The following is a 21,335-nucleotide window of genomic DNA, read 5'->3' as shown; positions in this document are numbered from 1 at the left end:
GAGGCCTGGAAGGGTCCAAGCAGAGCTGCCTGATGGCTTTCGAGTGCTAAACCAGGAGAAAGAGGGCCTAGCCTTGGCCCCGTGACACCAGACAAGCCCCTGTTTTCTGTACTTCAGTTAATTTCTCCATTTATTAAAAGGACCCTCTGACACTCACAATGTATAAGTTTTGGTCAATCTGTAAGTTTAGGGACCACCCCAAGTCCTCATCGCAGGTAACTGCTTGATTATAGCATTCCTCAAGATAACCAGTATCATCCAGACTTCAACCAAATCTTATCCCCTTGAATGTTTGTATCCAAAAGGAAGGGTATTTTACACCTGAGCTATATAACAACATCTCAAACCCAGTATTCCTTTACACTGAGTGCAGTAATTTAATTATTTTTTTCTCTTTTTTAATGTTTGCAATAGTCCTTGAGTAATATACATTCGACTCCGGCAAAGATAGTCTTGCCCTCAAGGAGCCTATGGGCAACTGGTGGAGATATTTAAACAGGTACCTATCAGGTACATAAGAAGAACAGTTAGCTCTGCCTGGGAGAACCAGAACAACCTTTCCAAGGAAGTAAAGTCAAAGCTGAGACCAATGCCAAGCACTATATTAGCCTCCTTGAGAATTCAAAAGTGAATAAAATACTCTGCCCTTAACATACCTATAGGCTAAAGGAGAAGAGAGCTGTTAAAGTACTTAGTTCCCAGACAACTGGTCAAGGGTGATATGGCAGGTGATGGAGCAACTATCTGGAGTAGGGTGGAATGGCCATGATGGAGATTTTGCAGAGAAGGGGGCATTTGAACCTGAGCCTGAGGAATAAGTAGGAATGCGCCAAGGAGAGATAATAGGGAAGCTATCCCAGGCAAAATAAAGGGCATGAGTAACGGCATGGGAGTGTGAATGGGCACGCCCAGGTGGAGACAAGATACTAGCTCAGAGCATGGGAAAGAAGCAGAGCACACAGGGAGGCAAGTAGGCACACCTCAGCAACTGCTGTTGCTTGCTCCTTGGCACTGAAAAGCACTTCTGCCTGATCCCCATCTAATTGTCAATACTGGCAGTGGAACTAACTCCAAAAGAATGATTCCAGTGCCATTTATAAACACACATTAGAAAAACCAGGAGGGTTTTTCTTTCCCTATCTGTAAAACTCTTAGTTTGAAAGATAGGGCAGGGCTCATTAGTAGAGATCCAAAAGCAAGTTGTGTCTATATCTTATGCAACAACCTAAATTCCACAGCAGATGATGTCACCTATAAATGCCCTATAAATGGAGCAAGGCTTCAGGTGCATCTGAACAACTTAACTGCATCGATACCCACTGCTACAAACATGCCTGTCTCAGTGCCACGGCTGACAATTGTTTGGGGACTGCTTGTCTTAATCCTGACTTGCCAAGCCAGTAAGTACCTGCAATCGCAGCACATGCATTGTGCAGTAGTTAGCCATGACTGGAGGACGTCAGTGGCGCGGATCCAGAACATAAAGGGGAGAGAGGGGAACTTTGGGCACTGCAGAAAGAGCACTGGACTGGAAGACAAGAGACAGATCTTCTAACAAAAAGAAAGTAGGACTTTTATTCAAATGTGCTTAGGTTACAGTCTCTATCCTCAGTGAATGTATGAAGTTTAGAATGATTTTTTTTCTTATATCTTCATGTGATATAGTGACACTATTATAAATTCCTTGAGAGCTGGGGGTGTTTATTTTTTAATGATTATAACTAATAATATTCAAAGGCGAAGAGTCTGGAATAAGACTCCTAGGTCTCGCTCTACCACGAGTCAGAAATGTAACTTCAGGCATGCTCTTTAACCTCTAAGGGCTTCACACTTAAAAGGGAATATCAATGGTTAACTTTCTCATTTAGTTGTCATGAAAATTAAATAAAAGAGACAAAACATATTGGAAAAGTATCTGGTCCATCATAAGCACCCAATAAATATTAACTGTTACTGTTATCATGTATCATCTCATTTGATTCTCATAATCTTTTTAAGTAAACGTGCACCGTTTTATCATTTCCCTTTTTGCAGGTAAATAAACTGAGCTTGCAGAGGGAAAGTTACTTGAGCATAGACACAGGTAGAAGTGGCACACCTGGGATTGAAACCCAAGTCTTTCGATTCTTTCTATTCTAAAGCATCTACTTCTTTCATGTCTGTTCCAAGCACATAGAGGACCAAAAGGCAGCAGGCAGAATTCTCATTAATTAATTTTTGGTTTACAGAAGACAGTGAGCTCTTAACTTGTCTCCAATCAGAATGATAGGTCAGAAAACACAGACAGTACAAATAGTAACAGAGCTTTCTGAGCTCTTCTAAATGTAACTTGGCAGAACTCCCACCCTCCGTCACCCACTGTTCACTGGCACAACCCACAGGCAGACACTCCAACAAAGCTACAACAGGGATGGGCTCAGAGACTACTGTGCCCATCTACCTCTACAGTAATCACCGTGGTAAAGTAAAAAGTAAGATTTATATCCTAGAGACCAGTCCCAGGTCTGTCTCTCATGAACTCTGAAACTGGTTAAATCAGTTCACTGCTTTGAACCTCAGTTTCCTCATCTGTAAAATGGGATAATTACCAACTGCACCAGGTGAAATGAGCATGCTTTTGTCACTTTGTAAACTATAAAAACTGTATAAATATCAGCATTACTGTGTTTTTTCAGAACTTTATGATTATATTGACTAAGAAACTCAATCAGGTAGTTAATGTAAATAAAGGCTACCCCATATTTTAACTGAAAGGAGAAAATATTCAACTATTGGCTTTGATAATTTGTTTCTGGTATGTCAAATTTCTTAATTTTTATTATTTTTCAGCATTTTCAAAGTTCTTAATATTTTAGCAGCATTTTAAAATTTTTGTATCTTTAAGCACTAGCGGAGAAAGCTACTATGAATCATTCTGTTGCTACTATTATTAACAATAGTAATAATAATACAATGAGCATTTATTGTGGGCTCACCTTAGACCTGGTACTGCAATAAGTGATTTATATAATATAGATATAGAGATACATAGATATGCATATATATACATACATATATATGATATACATCACACATAAATAAAGTATCTTTCCATCTTGACAATAAGAAACTGAGAGAATAATTAAATATTGTTTATACAGTTACATGGTGAACGTTTTGCTGAAGACAGAATCAAACTCAGGTATATAGGACTCCAAAACATCACCCACCATACTCTCATACCTCTCATTATATATGCGATCCAAAGGCTGGAGCCAAGGATTTGATCTTCACACACACTGCAATCCAGGGCTCCTTGCATTTTGAAAAGTTAGCATTTAGCATCATATTAAAATAAAAAGTTAAAGTAAAAATAATAAAATTAAATTGTTATGCAAGTAGGCTGATAGGAACACAGAAAAAAGGAACTCACTTGTCATGCAAGGAATTTCTGGTTCGCAGCTGGTAAATGTCTCCAGGGGACAGTTTCTTGAAGGCAGTATTATATCAAATGAGGAACATGCTCTGTGAAGTTAAAAAAAAATAAAAGTTCAAACCCTGGCTCAGCCACTTTCTATATGTGTGACTTTAAGAATTTCTCTGAGCATCTGTTTTCTCTCCTGTAATCCTATCACTGAACTGAATAAGGATTAGGCATGTGATGAAAGCACATCCTAGTACCTGAGCATCACAAATATACCTTCCCTTTCCTTCCCCTTCATGTAATGAAAACAAAGCAATTCTGGTCACCGTGGTTGCCCTGTGCTTTATGTAAGGGTCAGGTCCATATATGCCCATTTTTGCCTTAACTCTTAGCAGCATATGCTATGTACATAATAGTAGGCTCAAAAACACTTGTTGAATGAAAAAAACCAACAGCTGAACAAATGAATACTTGGTGGTTAGTATATTGATCTTGGTTATAGGTCCCAGACTGGTAGTGCTCCTATTGAATTTTTTGCAGTGGCATAGTAAACAATAAATGTTTGCAGAATTGAAAGCCATATTTTTTACTAAGACTTTCTATTTTAGGATATAATATAAATGCAACTCTTCTCACTAATTTGACAGCCTCCACACCAAAAGCTAGTTACATCTCCTTCATTCAGAGTAATGGGGTACATTGTATAGAAGTTGGGACTTCTTGAGTCAAAATGTGTGGTGGGATTGACAGATAAAATACAGGGCACCCAGCTAAAGTTGAATTTCAGATAAACAATAATTTTTTCGTTTAATTATGTACTAAATATTTCATGGGTCATTCTTACACTAAAAAAGTATTGTTATTTATCTGAAATTCAACTTTAACTGGGCATCCTGTAATTTTATTTACCAAATCTGCCAACACTACTTGTGAGGCTACAGTAAAACTAAAAGACAAAGGTCCTACTTCATCCTGGCACCAGGGTGCAAAGGGGGGGCTGTTCGTATCTTTAATTGCCGCTCTTGCATTGCTTTTAATCTCCCAAACCACTTAGACCACTAAGCAAAGCCAAAACCCCCCCAAGGGACCTTGCATGTCACCAACTTCACTCTGGATCTTTGGCCTCATTCCAAAAGGCACTTGACTAAATATCAGAAGTAAGAGACCTGCAGTTACAGTACCATCTTCTCTTGCTATTTGTAAGATCTTCTGCAAGTCACTTAATGTTCTCAGTTTCTGAGTCCGGTGAGCTCTGCATACTCCACAAGATTGGTCAAGCTTAAACTTACACAGTAGATGTAAAATCATTATTTACAGAACTACCACATGCTGTACAAGTGACAGAATTTCTCCTTGTCATCATTATTATACTACTCTCAACCTTATAACAGACTTGTAGTTAGATCATACCTTTTCTGTCAAAGACTATGCAGTTCATCACAGAGTGCTTAAGAACCTGGATTTTAATACCAGGCAAACATGGGATTGAATTCTGATTCTGCCACTTACCATCTCTGTGACTTTGACCCCCTCCTAAACCTCTCTCAACTTCCATTTCTTTACCTTTAACTTCGGATAATAACTTTGCCTCCTTCATACTGTTGCTGTGAGAATAAAATGAGATAATGCACGTAGATTGCCTGTCATAGGTATGTGCTCAGAAAACACTACCTATTATTATATCATCCTCCTTATTATCATTTCCATAGGTCCAGGGATTACATGAGAAAAATACATTAAAACCAAGCAATCTGCCTTTCAGTCCCAGCATTGGCATTTACTAGCTGCTTTAACTCTGAACAAGTTCCTTAACCTCCATGAGCTTCAGTTTTTTCATCTGGAAAGAGAACCAATGTCTGCCTAAGCATCAATATCTGTTGCTCTGTTTGGTTTCAGGAATAAATGACATAATGCACGTGAAGACAATCACCAGGCAGGCACTAGATACGCAATAAATATAACTATATGAAGCTATATAATTAGTGAGAGGGGGTATAAAGAGCTCTAGTGTTCCCTACAATGAAAGAAACTTCCCTTTCTTCTTGCTGAGAATCACCCCAAGATTCCATTCTGTTTTTCAGATGACAAACCAGATAGCAAGCCAGATGACAAGCCAGATGACTCGGGCAAAAGCCTAGAACCAGCCTTTCCAAAATTCCTAAACCTCTTGGGCTCGGAGATCATTAAGAATGCGGTGGAGTTCATCGTCTGCTCCATGATAAGGAGCAAGTAAGCACTGAGATAAACCTTGCTTTTGTGGTAATGACCGCATTGCATTAAAATGAATGAGAAACAAAATTGCATGCATGCCAATGTATTGTTTCAATTGAAACTTGTTGCCTACCTTAAGATATATTTGCATCTGCATGAATTTCCCTGAACTCTTTTGGGGTGAACACATTCCCAAGGAATTTATGGAACAAGGGGTTCCATAAAATATTTTTTATTTCAGGACCAAGTAGAAAGGAAGAAGAGCACCGGACCAAGGGACAGAAAGCCAGGTTCCGATCTTGACACAGGTGTTATTTATCCAGGTGTTATTTACTGGGTGATCTGGAGTTAGGCTTTCCCTCCCTGAGTGCCTCAGTTTGCTAATCTGTAAAGTTAAAGGAATAAAGGACCCGCCCAGTGCAGACACAGTAATTTGCTGATGAAGGTGGTGGGTAGAGGTGTGCTCATTAGTATGATGAGTTCTGTCTTTATTTTCTGGTTTGAGTAATTCAAGAGGGTTAGCAGACACAGTAGCTATTCTCTCCTCAGAGGCAATCTGGAGAACCTCTCTTATGAGGGTTTGTTTTGATCACGAGAGATTGCCTTGATGGCAAATTCCACAACCCAGAATCTTCCCATTATTTTCAACCTGCTTCCAAGCTCCTGTGCCCAACTCCTAATACATCCTACCCAAGTTTACATAGCTCTGATTTTTACATCTACTTTACCCTTTCTTCATTCTTCCAACATTAATCTCCCCAAGTTCAGCTCTCCAGGGTCTATTTCGTTCTTTTGAATTTCTAGGTGCTTTCAGTCTCCACTTCTCTGGGGCTCTGCTCTCTAATTCTCTCCTTCACAGCCCCCTAAGCAGAGTCTGACAAAGTGCAGTCTATTACCTGCTTCAGAATCGCCTGGAGAACTTATCCAAAACGCGGGTCCCTTCATCCCATCTTGCACCTTCCTGGGGCAAGGCTATATAACATGCCTTTATAACAAGCTTTATAACAAGCTTTCAGGTGATTCTTATATACAACAAATTTTGAGAGCCCTTGATTGGATGCTCTGGGTTACATGGCTGAGCCTTAAAGTTCCACACAGCCTTTAAATTTGTATTCATCTTTTGTGTAGATGTGAATCTTTGTATTTTTCTAGGGAAAGTGCTTCTGACTTTATAAGATTCTCAAAAAGGTCTATCACCACTAACAGATTAAGAGCCACTTCTATATAGAAGTGATCAGGGGCCATTTTGTATCACTTGATCTGCTTAAATCCATATATTACTATCATGTGAATGGGCATGATTCTGCATACAATCATCATGAACAAACTGTTAAAACACAGATGTTTATTTTGTGTTTTTATTTTTCATATTGTGGTTGCTTTTGCAACTGTTGAGTTCCCATGACTGTTAGTGTAAACAAGGAAAAAACTGAATAATACCTATTATGTACAAAGTAGAGTTTAGACTCCAGTTGAATTCATATTGTTATAAATCACAACAATAGCAAGGCAAAGAATTAGAATAATAATTCTTTTTATTCCTTCCCTGGGGAATTCCCTAGATATAAAATAGCACATGTTTTCTCTGTTAACTCTGAAAGTTGACTATCTGAAATACTAAAGAATTGTTGTCAGCTCTGGGTTCAGAAATGGCACCTCTTCTACCATTTTCTTTTTCCCTCATTTTATTCTGGGTATATGATATTCTTTCTGTTCTTGGAACTTACAACTGTCTCAGGCTCTCTGCTCTTGCTTTAATTTCTGCCTAAAATGCTCTTTTTTCCCTCCTAGCTAGTGCTTTGTCCTGCCTCTCATCTAAAAGTCACCTCCTCCGAAAACGATTCTATAACCACTCTTATTAATACAAACTTCTTTTATTCCCTGGTTATGCTCTATCACTTTACCTTGTCATTATGTCTTTATAACATATCAGCATCTCAAATGATTAATTTATTTTTAATCATGTAACTATATGAAAGTAGAGATCAGATATCTCTAGCTTATTGCTATAGCACAGTACCCTATAAGTCATATCGGGCACTTAGTAAATAATTGTTGAATTAATTAAATAAGGAAAGGAAGCTTAGAGATCAGATCTAAAGCCCACATACCCCAATTTGACTGAGACATTTTGAGGGATCTTTGTTGAAAGATACAGCAGTCCTTGCTCAAGGGAACAAATCTAACTGTCCTCACTCTGTCCAAGAAAAGACCATAAATATAACAGGGGATGGGAAATGGGAAGAGACCAGCAAGAAGTATTCCTAAGAACTTAATACATGCTTAGGAAAGTCAGGGCAGGAATTGTGAAGGAAAAAAGTCTAGACTGTAAGCCCCTTCTCCTCAAAGAATTTGCTGTCCTTATTGTATAAGATGGCATGAGCAAATGCAATGATAACTAGAATACTGAATAAGGTAAATGTCAGCCAAACATCACAGTTAATGTCTAAGGAAAGGAGCTGTCACTGAGGCCAGGATGCTTAGGGGAGAGTTTATGGCAAAGGTGAGAAGAAATTTGGGTCGTAAAGGACTCAATGAGATTTGATTAGAAAGAGAGAATTGCAAAAATATGGAATTTCATAAAGATAGAAAATTTGCTTTATTTATTCCTATGTATCCAATGCCTAAATACTGTGTCAAGCACATAATAAATGCTGGACCATAATTTACTCATCTCTTACCTTCTCAGCAGCTACCCCACACCCAATCCTTAAACAGTGGAATGGCCTCTGGCATTAATTCATGCTTCTGGAGACCTAAGTTTTAGACTTTGCTTTGCAATTTACCAGCCATGTGACTTGGACAGGTTTTTAATCTCTTTGAGCTTCAGAGGTTTTTTTCATATGTAAAATGATTAAAATTCATTCACTTATCCATTCAACAAATATTTATTAATTCATACTATATGCTAGGCACTGTTCTAGGTGCTGGGGATATATTATGAAACAAATATATCAAAATATCTGTCTGTATAGAGTTTATATAGGAATAGACACCAAACTAATAGATTTGTTGGCAGATTTAAAGAGATAGTTATGCATAATGGCTTGTCAAATTTGAACTATTATGGAAATCTTAGACCTTACGACTGTAAGGTAGTAAGAAAAGTATTGCTCAAATATTATAAGATACCTTAGTGATGATTCTAATATTCCTGATCAGTCTAAATCATAATTCATTTTTTTCTCTCTCTTTTTTTTAAGAGGATTTATGGAATGTGATGATAAAGAAGAAGATAAACAAGAAGAAGAACATTCATCAAAGTGACTTCAACCAGGTGATTTTAACCTAAAAACTTACAACCAAAAAATAGTATATTGAACAAAGGAAAAAGGGTCTGTCTGATTTACTTAATAAATTTGGGCACCCATATTTACCCATAAGCAGAAAAGGGGTATTTTTTGTGTGTGTTTTTGCTTTATTCTTGCACTTGTTTTTTTAAAATTGATTTTAAGTAGATGTATTTTTATCATCTCAAAGTCACTGACTTAATAAGATTCTCTTAAGAGAAGAAGCACAGTTGTGGGGTGAAACAAGTAATCACTGGAAGTGAGGAGATCCGGTCCTGTCACAACCCTGCTTGGAACTTGACTTGTGCAAGTTCCGCCTATGAAAGGAGGGGCTTATATGCACTAAAATCTAAAGACCCAGGTAAACAGGCAATTAGCTACTCATGAGAAGAGTGAGATTTACTGAACCTAATTCCAGGAGAAAGGACTAGTAAACTCTCTAATCCTGCAGTTAGATTTATGTGCAAATAGTCTGGTTTGAGTCCTCAGAGATACCTGCTGTTTCCTTATCCAGTTCTCTCCTGAGAATGGATATCGAAATATAAATACAGAAATGTTAGACTTGAGAAAGTAATTCTATAAGTAACTAGCATGAAATTAGTACTTCTGTTTTAGGCAGTAAGCTAAATGCTTTATATGTAGTACCTAATTTAATTCTATCTAACATTCCCTATGAAAAATATGTATTGTTATTCTTAGATTTTATAAATAATGAAACCAAGTCTCAGGGAGCTTAATTAATGTGGCCAAGTTAATAAGGGAGGAGGGGTGGATCTGAATTCAAACAGCCTGATTCCAGTCTGTGCTCTATCACTCAGCAATAGAGCTGCTGAACAGCGAATAGTGTAGGAAGAGGCAGTAGAGAATAGTGATTAAGCTGTGTGATCTTAGACATACCTCGAGGTGCCCATAGAAATAAAACCCTACCCCTTTGGTTAGTTGAATTACCTTATATGCATCTCCAGGAATCATGGCCTTTCCCAACTTTTTCTCTACTGGCTTCATTTCATAACAAGGGAGTGATTGGCGTGAGCTTAGAAAGCTACTATCATATTACCCTGGAACTTAGCCCACCCTTTTCCTTAAGCTTCTAAGGATGGAAATCAGACTTGCGCATTGGAATCAAGGTGTGCCCAACGCAGACACGCCTGAATCTCACCCCAAAGACAGCTAAGCTTCTAAAAACACTCACCTGTGTTTGCATCTTCCCATTCCCATCTTCTCAGGGAACAGCCTACCTCTTGTTGCAGGTATCCTAACATTTTGCCTTCATTCAGGCTCATTGGTGCTCACACCCTGAATCTTTGGAGTGCCACCCTAGAGGTTCAATGTATGAGACAGTCCAATAAGCAAGGCAACATGAAATTTTAGAAAGAGCAAAAGCCATAGAGAAGATGTAAGTTCAGCTTCTATCTTGGCCTCTTATTGGTTGTGTGACCATGGGGAGGTCAGTTGGTCTCCTTGAGCCTCACTTTACTCCTTATTAATATTTAAAACGTTTGGAACTTAATTGTTCCAGACCTTAATGTCGGAAATTTTTTAACTGCATATAAAAAAACTTTGAGTGGATTCACGAACCAACTGTAGATGCCCTAATGGGCAGAGAGGAATGGCTCTGTCTAGGGATATAAACCAAATGGACTAGAGAGAAAGACGCCTCTAAGGCAGATATTAAATTTTGGATGGTTTGATCAAGGCTGTCTCTCCAAACTCCAGTGACTGTTCATTTAATAAATAGTTTTAAAAGTTGCATTTGTATGATAAGTGCCTCATCTAATCAAAAGCAAATCATGACTTTAGAATTAGTGATTCACAGCAATGCCTATTTCCCCAGTATAGAAAATTTGGCCAAAGTTTTAGGTATTTCCTAAATTAAGATAGGTAGATAAATAGATACATATGTAGATATCCCATTTTTCTCCTACGACATATGCCTCTTTCTTACATAGTCCTTTAATGCTTATTTAACCCATGCGTACTATGTGTCAGATTCTGCCAATGCTACCAAGATGAATAACACTGTCTCATGATTAACAAGTTTATGGTTTGGACTATCACCTAGCAGAGTGCACCCCAGGATTGTGCAGGAAAATAATGAAGTTCTATGTACAAGTGCCGTGGGCATGCCTTGGAGAAAGAATATAAAAAGGAAGCCCTGGAGGAAAGGGTGGGCATTAAGAGGGCTTCACAAAGAAGGTGAATTTCTGCATGCAATCTCAGATGATGAGCAGAAAAGGGCAAGTCCTCAAAAACTAATCATCCAATAATTGGACACCTAATTAATCTGAGATTCTCCCAACCTCAGCTCAATCACATTGATATGATTTCCTTATGTTAATAAACTTACAATCTTAACTCCTAATGTCCTGCATCACTTGAAATCATGGGGATTCAAGTCTCCCAGTGTCTGAAGTCATTTGACATCTTAAAGTATAAATTACCTTTCTTGTGTTAAAATAAGAATCCAATGAATCTCACCAAGATTATGAAAGAAGTAAAAGATGGGAAAGCACTTTGTGAATTCTTAATATCTATGTACATTTTTAAAATTAAGAACATAATATACTTGGACACACTAGATGACATGTTTAGACCTGCTGAGTCAGAACTTCCTAGGGAGGGAGCTAGGAATAAATAAATTTAATAGGAAATCCTCAAGTAACTAATGAGTAAAATTGCAGATGGGCATGACATCACTCAATATCCACCCCATGAAGTCTGATGGGAAATATTTCTTTTAGAATTTAGAGCAAGAAAAAAAAAATTTCCTTCCCTCAGGACTGCTTCCTCATTTCTGGTTATAAGATTTATGTAGCTTGGTTTATTTCATTTATTTACTTTTCCTGTCTATCCAGAAACTCAAAGAGAAACTGACGACTCAATTTACCCCAGTAAACATATGTGCATTCTCCCTTCATCCCTGTTGTTGATTCTTGCCTTTACATTTTTGTTGTTGTTGCTTGTTTCTTCAAATATATATTATAGTTGATTTCATTATAAATCATCTCAAGTTCTAAAGTGGAGAGACATAAAAATGTTAAAGAAAAGATTAAAATATCTTTGTATTTTTCTTAAGTCTTTAAGCCCTCTTTAGCTGGTAATTGTTTCCCTGTCTCTGGTTTGTGTTTCTAAGGACATACCCGCATGGCTCCAGAATAAGGCAAGGGCAGCTGAATCCTGCTTTTCCAGTTCTTTTGTTTCACAAGTCCTCCAGGACAGAGGCCTCAAAGCAGCTCCCAGCAAGTTCTCAGGATTCAGGTCCTGGCTTCAACCAAAGACCGCTTCTTTTGAACATCCTGACTTTGCATTTTTGCTTCTAGGAGTCAAAATAAATGTGTCCTCTTTGGGGACACATATCCTACTTCATTAAGATTTTTGTTGGTGGAAGTAATTTTTCCTGAAGCATGTTTAAAGTTTTTAATGATGCAAAAAATATGAAATATATAAAAATTATTATTATCCAGAATAACTGAAGAACATATCAAATTAAGAAAACTAAATTTCAGATAACATAAGGCCAAAGTCACAGAACCAGTAAACAACAGAAAGAAGATTTGAACCTGACTCCAAAGAAAAACCCATTAACCCCTAAAAATGCATGAGGTTTCAGAGTTAAAACTTTCATAAATCCTTTTTGGAAAAGTCTTTCAAAAAATCTGAGCCTACACTCCTGGGCTAGTAAAAACCGACCTATTAAAAAAAAAATTAACAAGGTTATTGCTGTTCCACAGTTTTTATTATTCTCATAGAATAGCAGAGTGCCCTTGAAGACATTTGAAAATGGTGGATGGAAGAGTCCTTGACAAGTCTAGTGCAGTTCTTTCATTTCTTCTACCACTTGTTACACAGATGTGGGTCCTCAGTGGCAATTGGTGTGGTTCTTGCCCACTTGGTCATAAAGGATTGAACCATTGTCAAACCTGACCCAGCTGAGCCAAGAAGATTCTCCCAGAATTATTTAATGTGGACAGTAAGACAAGACAGAAATCATAAAGCACAATGACAATTATGGTAGCACTCTAGTCTAGATGGGAGGGAAGCTCAAGAGGGAGGGGATATGGGGATATATGTATACTTATAGCTGATTCACATTGTTGTATGACAGAAACTAACACAACATTGTAAAGTAATTACACTAAAATAAAGATATTTTTTAAAAAAACTATGTGCTTCTGTCCTGGATTCCTGTTCTTCCCAAGCACTTTGACTCTGAAAGCAACTCCAGTGTATTTTCAATAAACCTTTTTCTTTTTAATATCTTTATCCGAGTATAATTGCTGTACAATGGTGTGTTAGTTTCTGCTGTATAACAAAGTGAATCAGCTGTACGTATACATATATCCCCTTATCCCCTCCCTCTTGCATCTCCCTCCCACTCACCCTATCCCACCCCTCTAGGTGGTCACAAAGCACCGAGCTGATCTCCCTGTGCTATGTGGCTGCTTCCCACTAGCTATCTATTTTACATTTGGTAGTATATACATGTCCATGCCACTCTCTCACTTCGTCCCAGCTTACCCTTCCCCCTCCCTGTGTCCTCAAGTCCATTCTCTACATCTGCATCTTTAGTCTATTCCTGTCCTGCCCCTAGGTTATTCAGAACCTTTCTTTTTTTTTGTTTAGATTCCATATAATGTGTTAGCATACAGTATTTGTTTTCCTCTTTCTGACTTACTTCACTCTGTATGACAGACTCTAGGTCCATCCACCTCACTACAAATAACTCAATTTTGTTTCTTTTTATGGCTGAGTAATATTCCATTGTATATATGTGCCACATCTTCTTTACCCATTCATCTGTCGATGGACACTTAGGTTGCTTCCATGTCCTGGCTATTGTAAATAGAGCTGCAATGAACATTGTGGTACATGACTCTTTTTGAATTATGGTTTTCTCAGGGTATATGCCCAGTAGTGGGATTGCTGAGTCGTATGGTAGTTCTACTTTTAGTTTTTTAAGGAACCTCCATACTGTTCTCCATAGTGGCTGTATCAATTTACATTCTACCAACAGTGCAAGAGGGTTCCCTTTTCTCCACACCCTCTCCAGCATTTATTGTTTGCCGATTTTTTGATGATGGCCATTCTGACTGGTGTGAGGTGATAGCTCATTGTAGTTTTGATTTGCATTTCTCTAATGATTAATGATGTTGAGCATCCTTTCATGTGTTTGTTGGCAATCTGTATATCTTCTTTGGAGAAATGTCTGTTTAGGTCTTCTGCCCATATTAGGATTGAGTTATTTGTTTTTTTTTGATATTAAGCTGCATGAGTTGCTTGCATATTTTGGAGATTAATCCTTTGTCAGTTGCTTCATTTGCAAATATATTCTCCCATTCTGAGGGTTGTCTCTTTGTCTTGTTTATGGTTTCCTCTGCTGTGCAAAAGCTTATGTTTCATTAGGTCCCATTTGTTTATTTTTGTTTTCATTTCCATTTCTCCAGGAGGTGGGTCAAAAAGGATCTTGCTGTGATTTATGTCATAGAGTGTTCTGCATATGTTTTCCTCTAAGAGTTTTATAGTGTATGGCCTTACATTTAGGTCTTTAATCCATTTTGAGTTTATTTTGGGGTATGGTGTTAGGGAGTGTTCTAATTTCATTCTTTTACATGTACCTGTCCAGTTTTCTCAGCACCACTTATTGAAGAGGCTGTCTTTTCTCCATTGTATATTCTTGCCTCCTTTATCAAAGATAAGGTGACCATATGTGCGCGGCTTTATCTCTGGGCTTTCTATCCTGTTCCATTGATCTATATTTCTGATTTTGTGCCAGTACCATACTGTCATGATTACTGTAGCTTTGAAGTATAGTCTGAAGTCAGAGAGCCTGATTCCTCCAGCTCCGTTTTTCTTTCCCAAGATTGCTTTCGTTTTTGGGGGTCTTTTGTGTTTCCATACAAATTGCGCAATTTTTTGTTCTAGCTCTGTGAAAAATGCCATTGGTAGTTTCATAGGGATTACATTGAATCTGTAGATTGCTTTGGGTAGTAGAGTCATTTTCACAATGTTGATTCTTCCAATCCAAGAACATGGTGTATCTCTCCATCTGTTTGTATCATCTTTAATTTCTTTCATCAGTGTCCTATGGTTTTCTGCATAAAGGTCTTTTGTCTTCTTAAGTAGGTTTATTCCTAGGTATTTTATTCTTTTTCTGGCAATGGTAAATGGGAGTGTTTCCTTAATTTCTCTTTCAGATTTTTCATCATTAACGTATAGGAATGCAAAAGATTTCTGTGCATTAATTTTGTATCCTGCTACTTTACCAAATTCACTGATTAGCTCTAGTAGTTTTCTGGTAGCATATTTAGGATTCTCTATGTATAGTATCATGTCATTTGCAAACAGTGACAGTTTTACTTTTTCTTTTCTGATTTGTAGTCCTTTTATTTCTTTTTCTTCTCTGATTGCTGTGGCTAAAACTTCCAAAACTATGTTGAATAATAGTGGTGAGACGGGGCAACCTTGTCTTGTTCCTGATCTTAGTGGAAATGGTTTCAGTTGTTCACCATTGAGAATGATGTTGGCTGTGGGTTTGTCATATATGGCCTTTATTATGTTGAGGTAAGTTCTCTCTATGTCTACTTTCTGGAGGATTTTTATCATAAATAGGTGTTGAATTTTGTCAAAAGGTTTTTCTGCATCTGTTGAGATTATCATATGGTTTTTATCCTTCTATTTGTTAATATGGTGTATCACATTGATTGATTTGCATATATTGAAGAATCCTTGCATTCCTGGGATAAACCCCACTTGATCATGGTGTATGAACCTTTTAATGTGTTGTGGATTCTGTTTGCAAGTATTTTGTTGAGGATTTTTGCATCTATGTTCATCAGTGACATTGGCCTGTAGTTTTCTTTTTTTGTGACATCATTGTCTGATTTTGTTATCAGTGGATGGTGGCCTTGTAGAATGAGTTTGGGAGTGTTCCTCCCTCTGCTATATTTTGGAAGAGTTTGAGAAGGATAGGTGTTAGCTCTTCTCTAAATGTTTCATAGAATTCGCCTGTGAAGCCATCGGGTCCTGGGCTTTTGTTTGTTGGAAGATTTTTAATCACAGTTTCAATTTCAGTGCTTGTAATTTGTCTTTATATTTCTGTTTCTTCCTGGTTCAGTTGTGGAAGGTTGTGCTTTTCTAAGAATTTTTCCATTTCTTCCAGGTTGTCCATTTTATTGGTATAGAGTTGCTTATGGTAATCTCTCATGATCCTTTGTATTTCTGCAGTGTCAGTTGTTACTTCTCCATTTTCATTTCTAATTCTATTGATTTGAATCTTCTCCCTATTTTTCTTGATGAGTCTGGCTAATGCTTTATCAATTTTGTTAACTTCTCTAGACACAGCTTTTAGTTATATTGGTCTTTGCTATCATTCCCTTCATTTCTTTTTCATTTATTTCTGATCTGATCTTTATGATTTCTTTCCTTCTGCTAACTTTGGGGGTTTTTTTTCTTTTTCCTCAAACTGATTTAGGTGTAAGGTTAGTTTTTTTATTTGAGATGTTTCTTGTTTCTTGAGGTAGGATTGTATTGCTATAAACTTCCCCCTTAGAACTGCTTTGGCTGCATCCCATGGGTTTTGGGTCGCCGTGTTTTCATTGTCATTTGTTTCTAGGTATTTTTTGATTACCTCTTTGATTTCCTTAGTGATCTCTTGGTTATTTAGTAGTGTATTGTTTAGCCTCCATGTGTTTGTATTTGTTACAGATTTTTTCCTGTAATTGATATCTAGTCTCATAGTGCTGTGGTTGGAAAATGTACTTGGTACGATTTCAATTTTCTTAAATTTAGTAAAGCTTGATTTGTTACCCAAGATATGTTCTATCCTAGAGAATGTTCCATGAGCACTTGAGAAGAAAGTGTATTCTGTTCTTTTTGGATGAAATGTCCTATAAATATCAATTAAGTCCATCTTGTTTAATGTATCATTTAAGGCTTGTGTTTCCTTATTTATTTGCATTTTGGATGATCTGTCCATTGGTTAAAGTGGGGTGTTAAAGTCCCCTCCTATTATTGTGGTACTGTCGATTTCTCATTTTATGGCTGTTAGCATTTACCTTAGGCATTGAGGTGATCCTATGTTGGGTGCATAAATATTTACAACTGTTATATCTTCTTCTTGGATTGATCCCTTGATCATTATGTAGTGTCCCTCTTTGCCTCCTGTAATAGTCTTTATTGTAAAGTCTATTTTGTCTGATAATGAGAATTGTTACTCCTGCTTTCTTTTGATTTCCATTTGCACGGAATATCTTTTTCCAACCCCTCACTTTCAGTCTGTATGTGTCCCTAGGTCTGAAGTGGGTCTCTTGTAGACAGCATATATATGGGTCTTGTTTTTGTATCCATTCAGGCAGTCTATGTCTTTTGGTTGGAGCATTTAATCCATTTACATTTAAGGTAGTTATCGATATGTATGTTCCTATTACCATTTTCTTAATTGTTTTGGGTTTGTTATTGTAGGTCTTTTCCTTCTCTAGTATTTCCTGCCTAGAGAAGTTCCTTTAGCATTTGTTGTAAAGCTGGCTTGGTGGTGCTGGATCCTCTTAGCGTTTGCTTGTCAGTAAAGGTTTTAATTTTTCCGTCGAATCTGAATGACATCCTTGTTCGGTAGAGTAATCTTGGTTGTAGGTTTTTCCCTTTCATCACTTTAAATATGTCCTGCCAGTCCCTTCTGGCTTGCAGAGTTTCTGCTGAAAGATCAGCTGTTAACCTTATGGGGATTCCCTTGTATGTGATTTGTTGCTTTTCCCTTGCTGCTTTTAATATTTTTTCTTTGTATTTAATTTTTGATAGTTTGCTTAATATGTGTTTTGGCATGTTTCTCCTTGGATTTATCCTGTATGGGACTCTCTGTGCTTCCTGGACTTGATTGACTCTTTCCTTTCCCATATTAGGGAAGTTTTCAACTAAAATCTCTTCAAATATTTTCTCAGTCCCTTTTTCTTTCTCTTCTTCTTCTGAGACCCCTATTATTCGAATGTTGGTGCTTTTAATGTTGTCCCAGATGTCTCTGAGACTGTCCTCAATTCTTTTCATTTTTTTTTCTTTATTCTACTCTGTGGTAGTTATTTCCATTATTTTATCTTCTAGGTCACTTTTCTGTTCTCTGCCTCAGTTATTCTGCTATTGATCCCTTCTAGAGAATTTTCAATTTCATTTATTGTGCTGTTCATCATTGTTTGTTTTCTCTTTAGTTCTTCTAGGTCCTTGTTAATTGTTTCTTGTATTTTCTCCATTCTATTTCCAAGGTTTTGGATTATCTTTACTCTCATTACTCAATTCTTTTTTAGGTAGACTGCCTATTTCCTCTTCATTTGTTTGGTCTGGTGGGTTTTTACCTTGCTCCTTCATCTGCTGTGTATTTCTCTGTCTTCTCATTTTGCTTAACTTACTGTGTTTGGGGTCTCCTTTTCACAGGCTGCAGGTTCATAGTTCCTGTTGTTTTTGGTGTCTGCCCCCAGGGGTTAAGGTTGGTTCAGTGGGTTGTGTTGGTTTCCTGGTGGAAGGGACTGGTGCCTTTGTTCTGGAGGATGAGGCTGGATCTTGTCTTTTTGGTGAGCAGGACCGCACCTGGTGGTGTGTTTTGGGGTGTTTGTGACCTTATTATGATTTTAGACAGCTTCTCTACTAATGGGTGTGGTTGTGTTCCTGTCTTGCTAGTTGTTTGGCATAGGGTGTCCAGCACTGTAGCTTGCTGATCGTTGAGTGTAGCTGGGTCTTAGCATTGAGATGGAGCTCTCTGGAACAACTTTCACCATTTGATATTACATGGGGCCAGGAGGTCTCTGGTGGACCAATGTCCTGAACTCGGCTCTCCCACCTCAGAGGCTCAGGCCTGACACTCGGCCAGAGCACCAAGACCCTGTCAGCCACATGGATCCCATCTGCATAGTCTGTATCTGCTCCACCCCACCAGACATCCGAGTCAACCTCCTCTGCGTCTGCTGTGTCAATCCAAAAAATCTTTTGTTTGTTGTCTTCCTATTTATACTAAGCCAGGATAGGTTTGCATGCAACACAAAGAACCTTTAATAATGCAGATAGCTAAACAAAGAGCGAATTTGTACTAAATATTGAAAAATATATATTACTTTCTACAATAAATTTAGATAATCCACCCTCTAATTTTCCAGAGACCTCCAGTTTCTTTTTATCCCCAACTTCATTGAAATATAATAGACATATAACATTGTGGAAATTTAAGACGTACAACGTGATGATTTGATATACATATATATTGCAAAATGATTCCCACAACAAGGTTAGTTAACACATCCATCACCTCACATGGTTACCTTTTTGTTTTTTTGTTTTGTAGTGAGAACTTTTAAGATCTACTTTGTTAGCAACTGTCAAGTACACAATACAGTATTATTAACTACAGTAACCATGTTGTATATTAGATCTCCAACTTATTGATCTTATAACTGGAAGTTTGAAACCTTTGGCCAGCTTCACGCATTTCTCCCACCACCTCCTCTGCCCCTGGCAACCACCAATCTACTCTCGACTTCAATGACTTCCATTTATTTTTTAAGATTTCATATATAAATGAGGTCATACAATATTTGGCTTTCTTTGTCTAACTTACTTCACTTAGCATAACATCCTCATAATTCATCTATATTGTTGCAAGTGGCAGGATTTCCTTCTTTTTTAAGGTTGAACAACATTCCATTATATATATATATACCACATTCATCCATTGACAGACATAGGTTGTTTCCATGTCTTGTTTATTGTAATTAATGCTGCAATGAATGTGGAGGTACAGATATCTCTTCGAGATAGTGTTTTTATTTCCCTTGGATATATAACCAGAAGTAGGATTGCTGGATCATATGGTAGTTCTATTTTTATTTTTTTGAGGAACCTCCATACTGTTTTTCTTTATGGCTACACCAATTTACATTCCCACCAACAGTGCACAAGTGTTCCCTTTTCTCCACACCCTTGTCAGCACTTGTTATCTCTCGTATTTTGATCATAGCCATTGTAACAGGTGTGAGGTCATATCTCATCATGACCTTGTTTTGTATTTTCCTAGTGATTAGTGATGTTGAGCACCTTTTCATATACCTGTCAGCCATTTTTATGTTTTCTTTGGAAAAATGTCTATTCAGGTTTTTTTAGGTCTTTTTCCTATTTTTTTAAAAAAATATTTGCTTTTGCTATTGATCAGTATGAGCTCCTTATATATTTTGGAACTTAATTCCTTACCAGATATGTGATTTGCACATATTGTCTCCTATTCCTTTTCTTTTTGTTGATCATTTCAATACTGTGCTAAATTTAAACATCACATCCTCTTAATCAAAGTTACCTAAGATTTCTATGATATTCAGCATCTGACATGCAGACTGCTTCTTCCCAACAAATGTGACCCAAGAATCCTTCTTCATATTCTGAGTGCCTAACTTGTGCTTGGGAAATATATTTACTATAAGTAAAAGAATCGGTGTACTCCCTATGTGAGAGAGACATGCCCTATCAGAGCTTTGTCTTTATCTTCACCTGTTTGTTGTACAATTTGAAATCTCTCTTTCATGTTGGTAAAATAGCAAAACACAACACAACAAAACAAGCAACAACAACAAAAAAAGCAGGTACCGAATCAGTACTGGATTTTGCGCACTACAAAGAAATACCTGTCTAAGATCTCCAGCAACCTATAGAGATTTTGAAGATTTCCCAATTTCTTTTTTTTTAATTAATTAATTAATTAATTAATTAATTATTTTTGGCTGTGTTGGGTCTTCGTTTCTGTGCGAGGGCTTCCTCTAGTTGCAGCAAGCGGGGGCCACTCTTCATCGCGGTGCACGGGCCTCTCACTATCACGGCCTCTCCCGTTGCAGAGCACAGGCTACAGACGCACAGGCTCAGCAGTTGTGGCTCACGGGCCCAGCCGCTCCGCGGTATGTGGGATCCTCCCAGACCAGGGCCCGAACCCGTGTTCCCTGCACCGGCAGGCAGATTCTCAACCACTGCACCACCAGGGAAGCCCTTCCCAATTTCTTTACAATGCATGTTACTTCTCTTCCCACCCTCCAATAAGACCCCTCTCTGCAGCCAGCAGGAACACCTGTTTTTGAAGATGAATCTCTCACACCTTCATGGTGTTTTTGTTTTGTTTTGTTTTGTTTTTATGGTCCCTTCACACTATTATCTCACTGTAACCTTTAATTGCAGTACAATTGAAGTAACCTGGTCAAGCATTATTTTCTTCACATGACAGGCGAGGAAACTGAGGCTCAGGGAAGGTAATTGACATCATGCCTAAGATATGAGAGCTGATGGAGGCTGAGTGGGAGGTTGGTCTAACCTCCAGCACAACTCTGCTGTCCTGTGACACCCTGAGGACACAGTCCACTGCATCGCTCTGTCCCCAATCCCAAAGTCCCTACCATGACATCAGCACTTGAGGGAATTTA

The 21,335-nt window shown here is 37.8% G+C and overlaps 1 protein-coding gene across 5 annotated transcripts in view; it reads left to right on the top strand.

Annotated features, from left to right (window-relative positions):
• Positions 1-1,265: 1,265 nt before the first annotated feature.
• The window catches only part of LOC309624569 (uncharacterized protein C5orf46 homolog), a 70,860-nt gene continuing 50,790 nt past the window's right edge, over positions 1,266-21,335 (top strand). For 3 of the 5 annotated variants that reach the window (XR_014242024.1, XR_014242025.1, XM_082382818.1), the window contains exons 1-3: positions 1,266-1,400; positions 5,485-5,632; positions 8,818-8,891. Coding sequence is in view for 3 of the 5 variants with exons in the window: in XM_082382818.1 (XP_082238944.1) it covers positions 1,331-1,400; positions 5,485-5,632; positions 8,818-8,881 (282 nt within the window). In the remaining 2 variants the exon portion in view is untranslated. Of the gene's footprint in view, positions 1,401-5,484; positions 5,633-8,817; positions 8,892-11,759; positions 11,932-12,037; positions 12,271-21,335 lie in introns of those variants that run through there. The other 2 variants (XM_082382816.1, XM_082382817.1) reach the window with 2 other exon arrangements.

This window comes from Balaenoptera borealis (assembly GCF_965194805.1).
Source record: "Balaenoptera borealis genome assembly, chromosome: 2".
Lineage (NCBI taxonomy): Eukaryota > Metazoa > Chordata > Mammalia > Artiodactyla > Balaenopteridae > Balaenoptera > Balaenoptera borealis.
The sequence above is the reverse complement of the archived record's forward strand: the minus strand, read 5'-3'. Positions and strand labels throughout refer to the sequence as shown.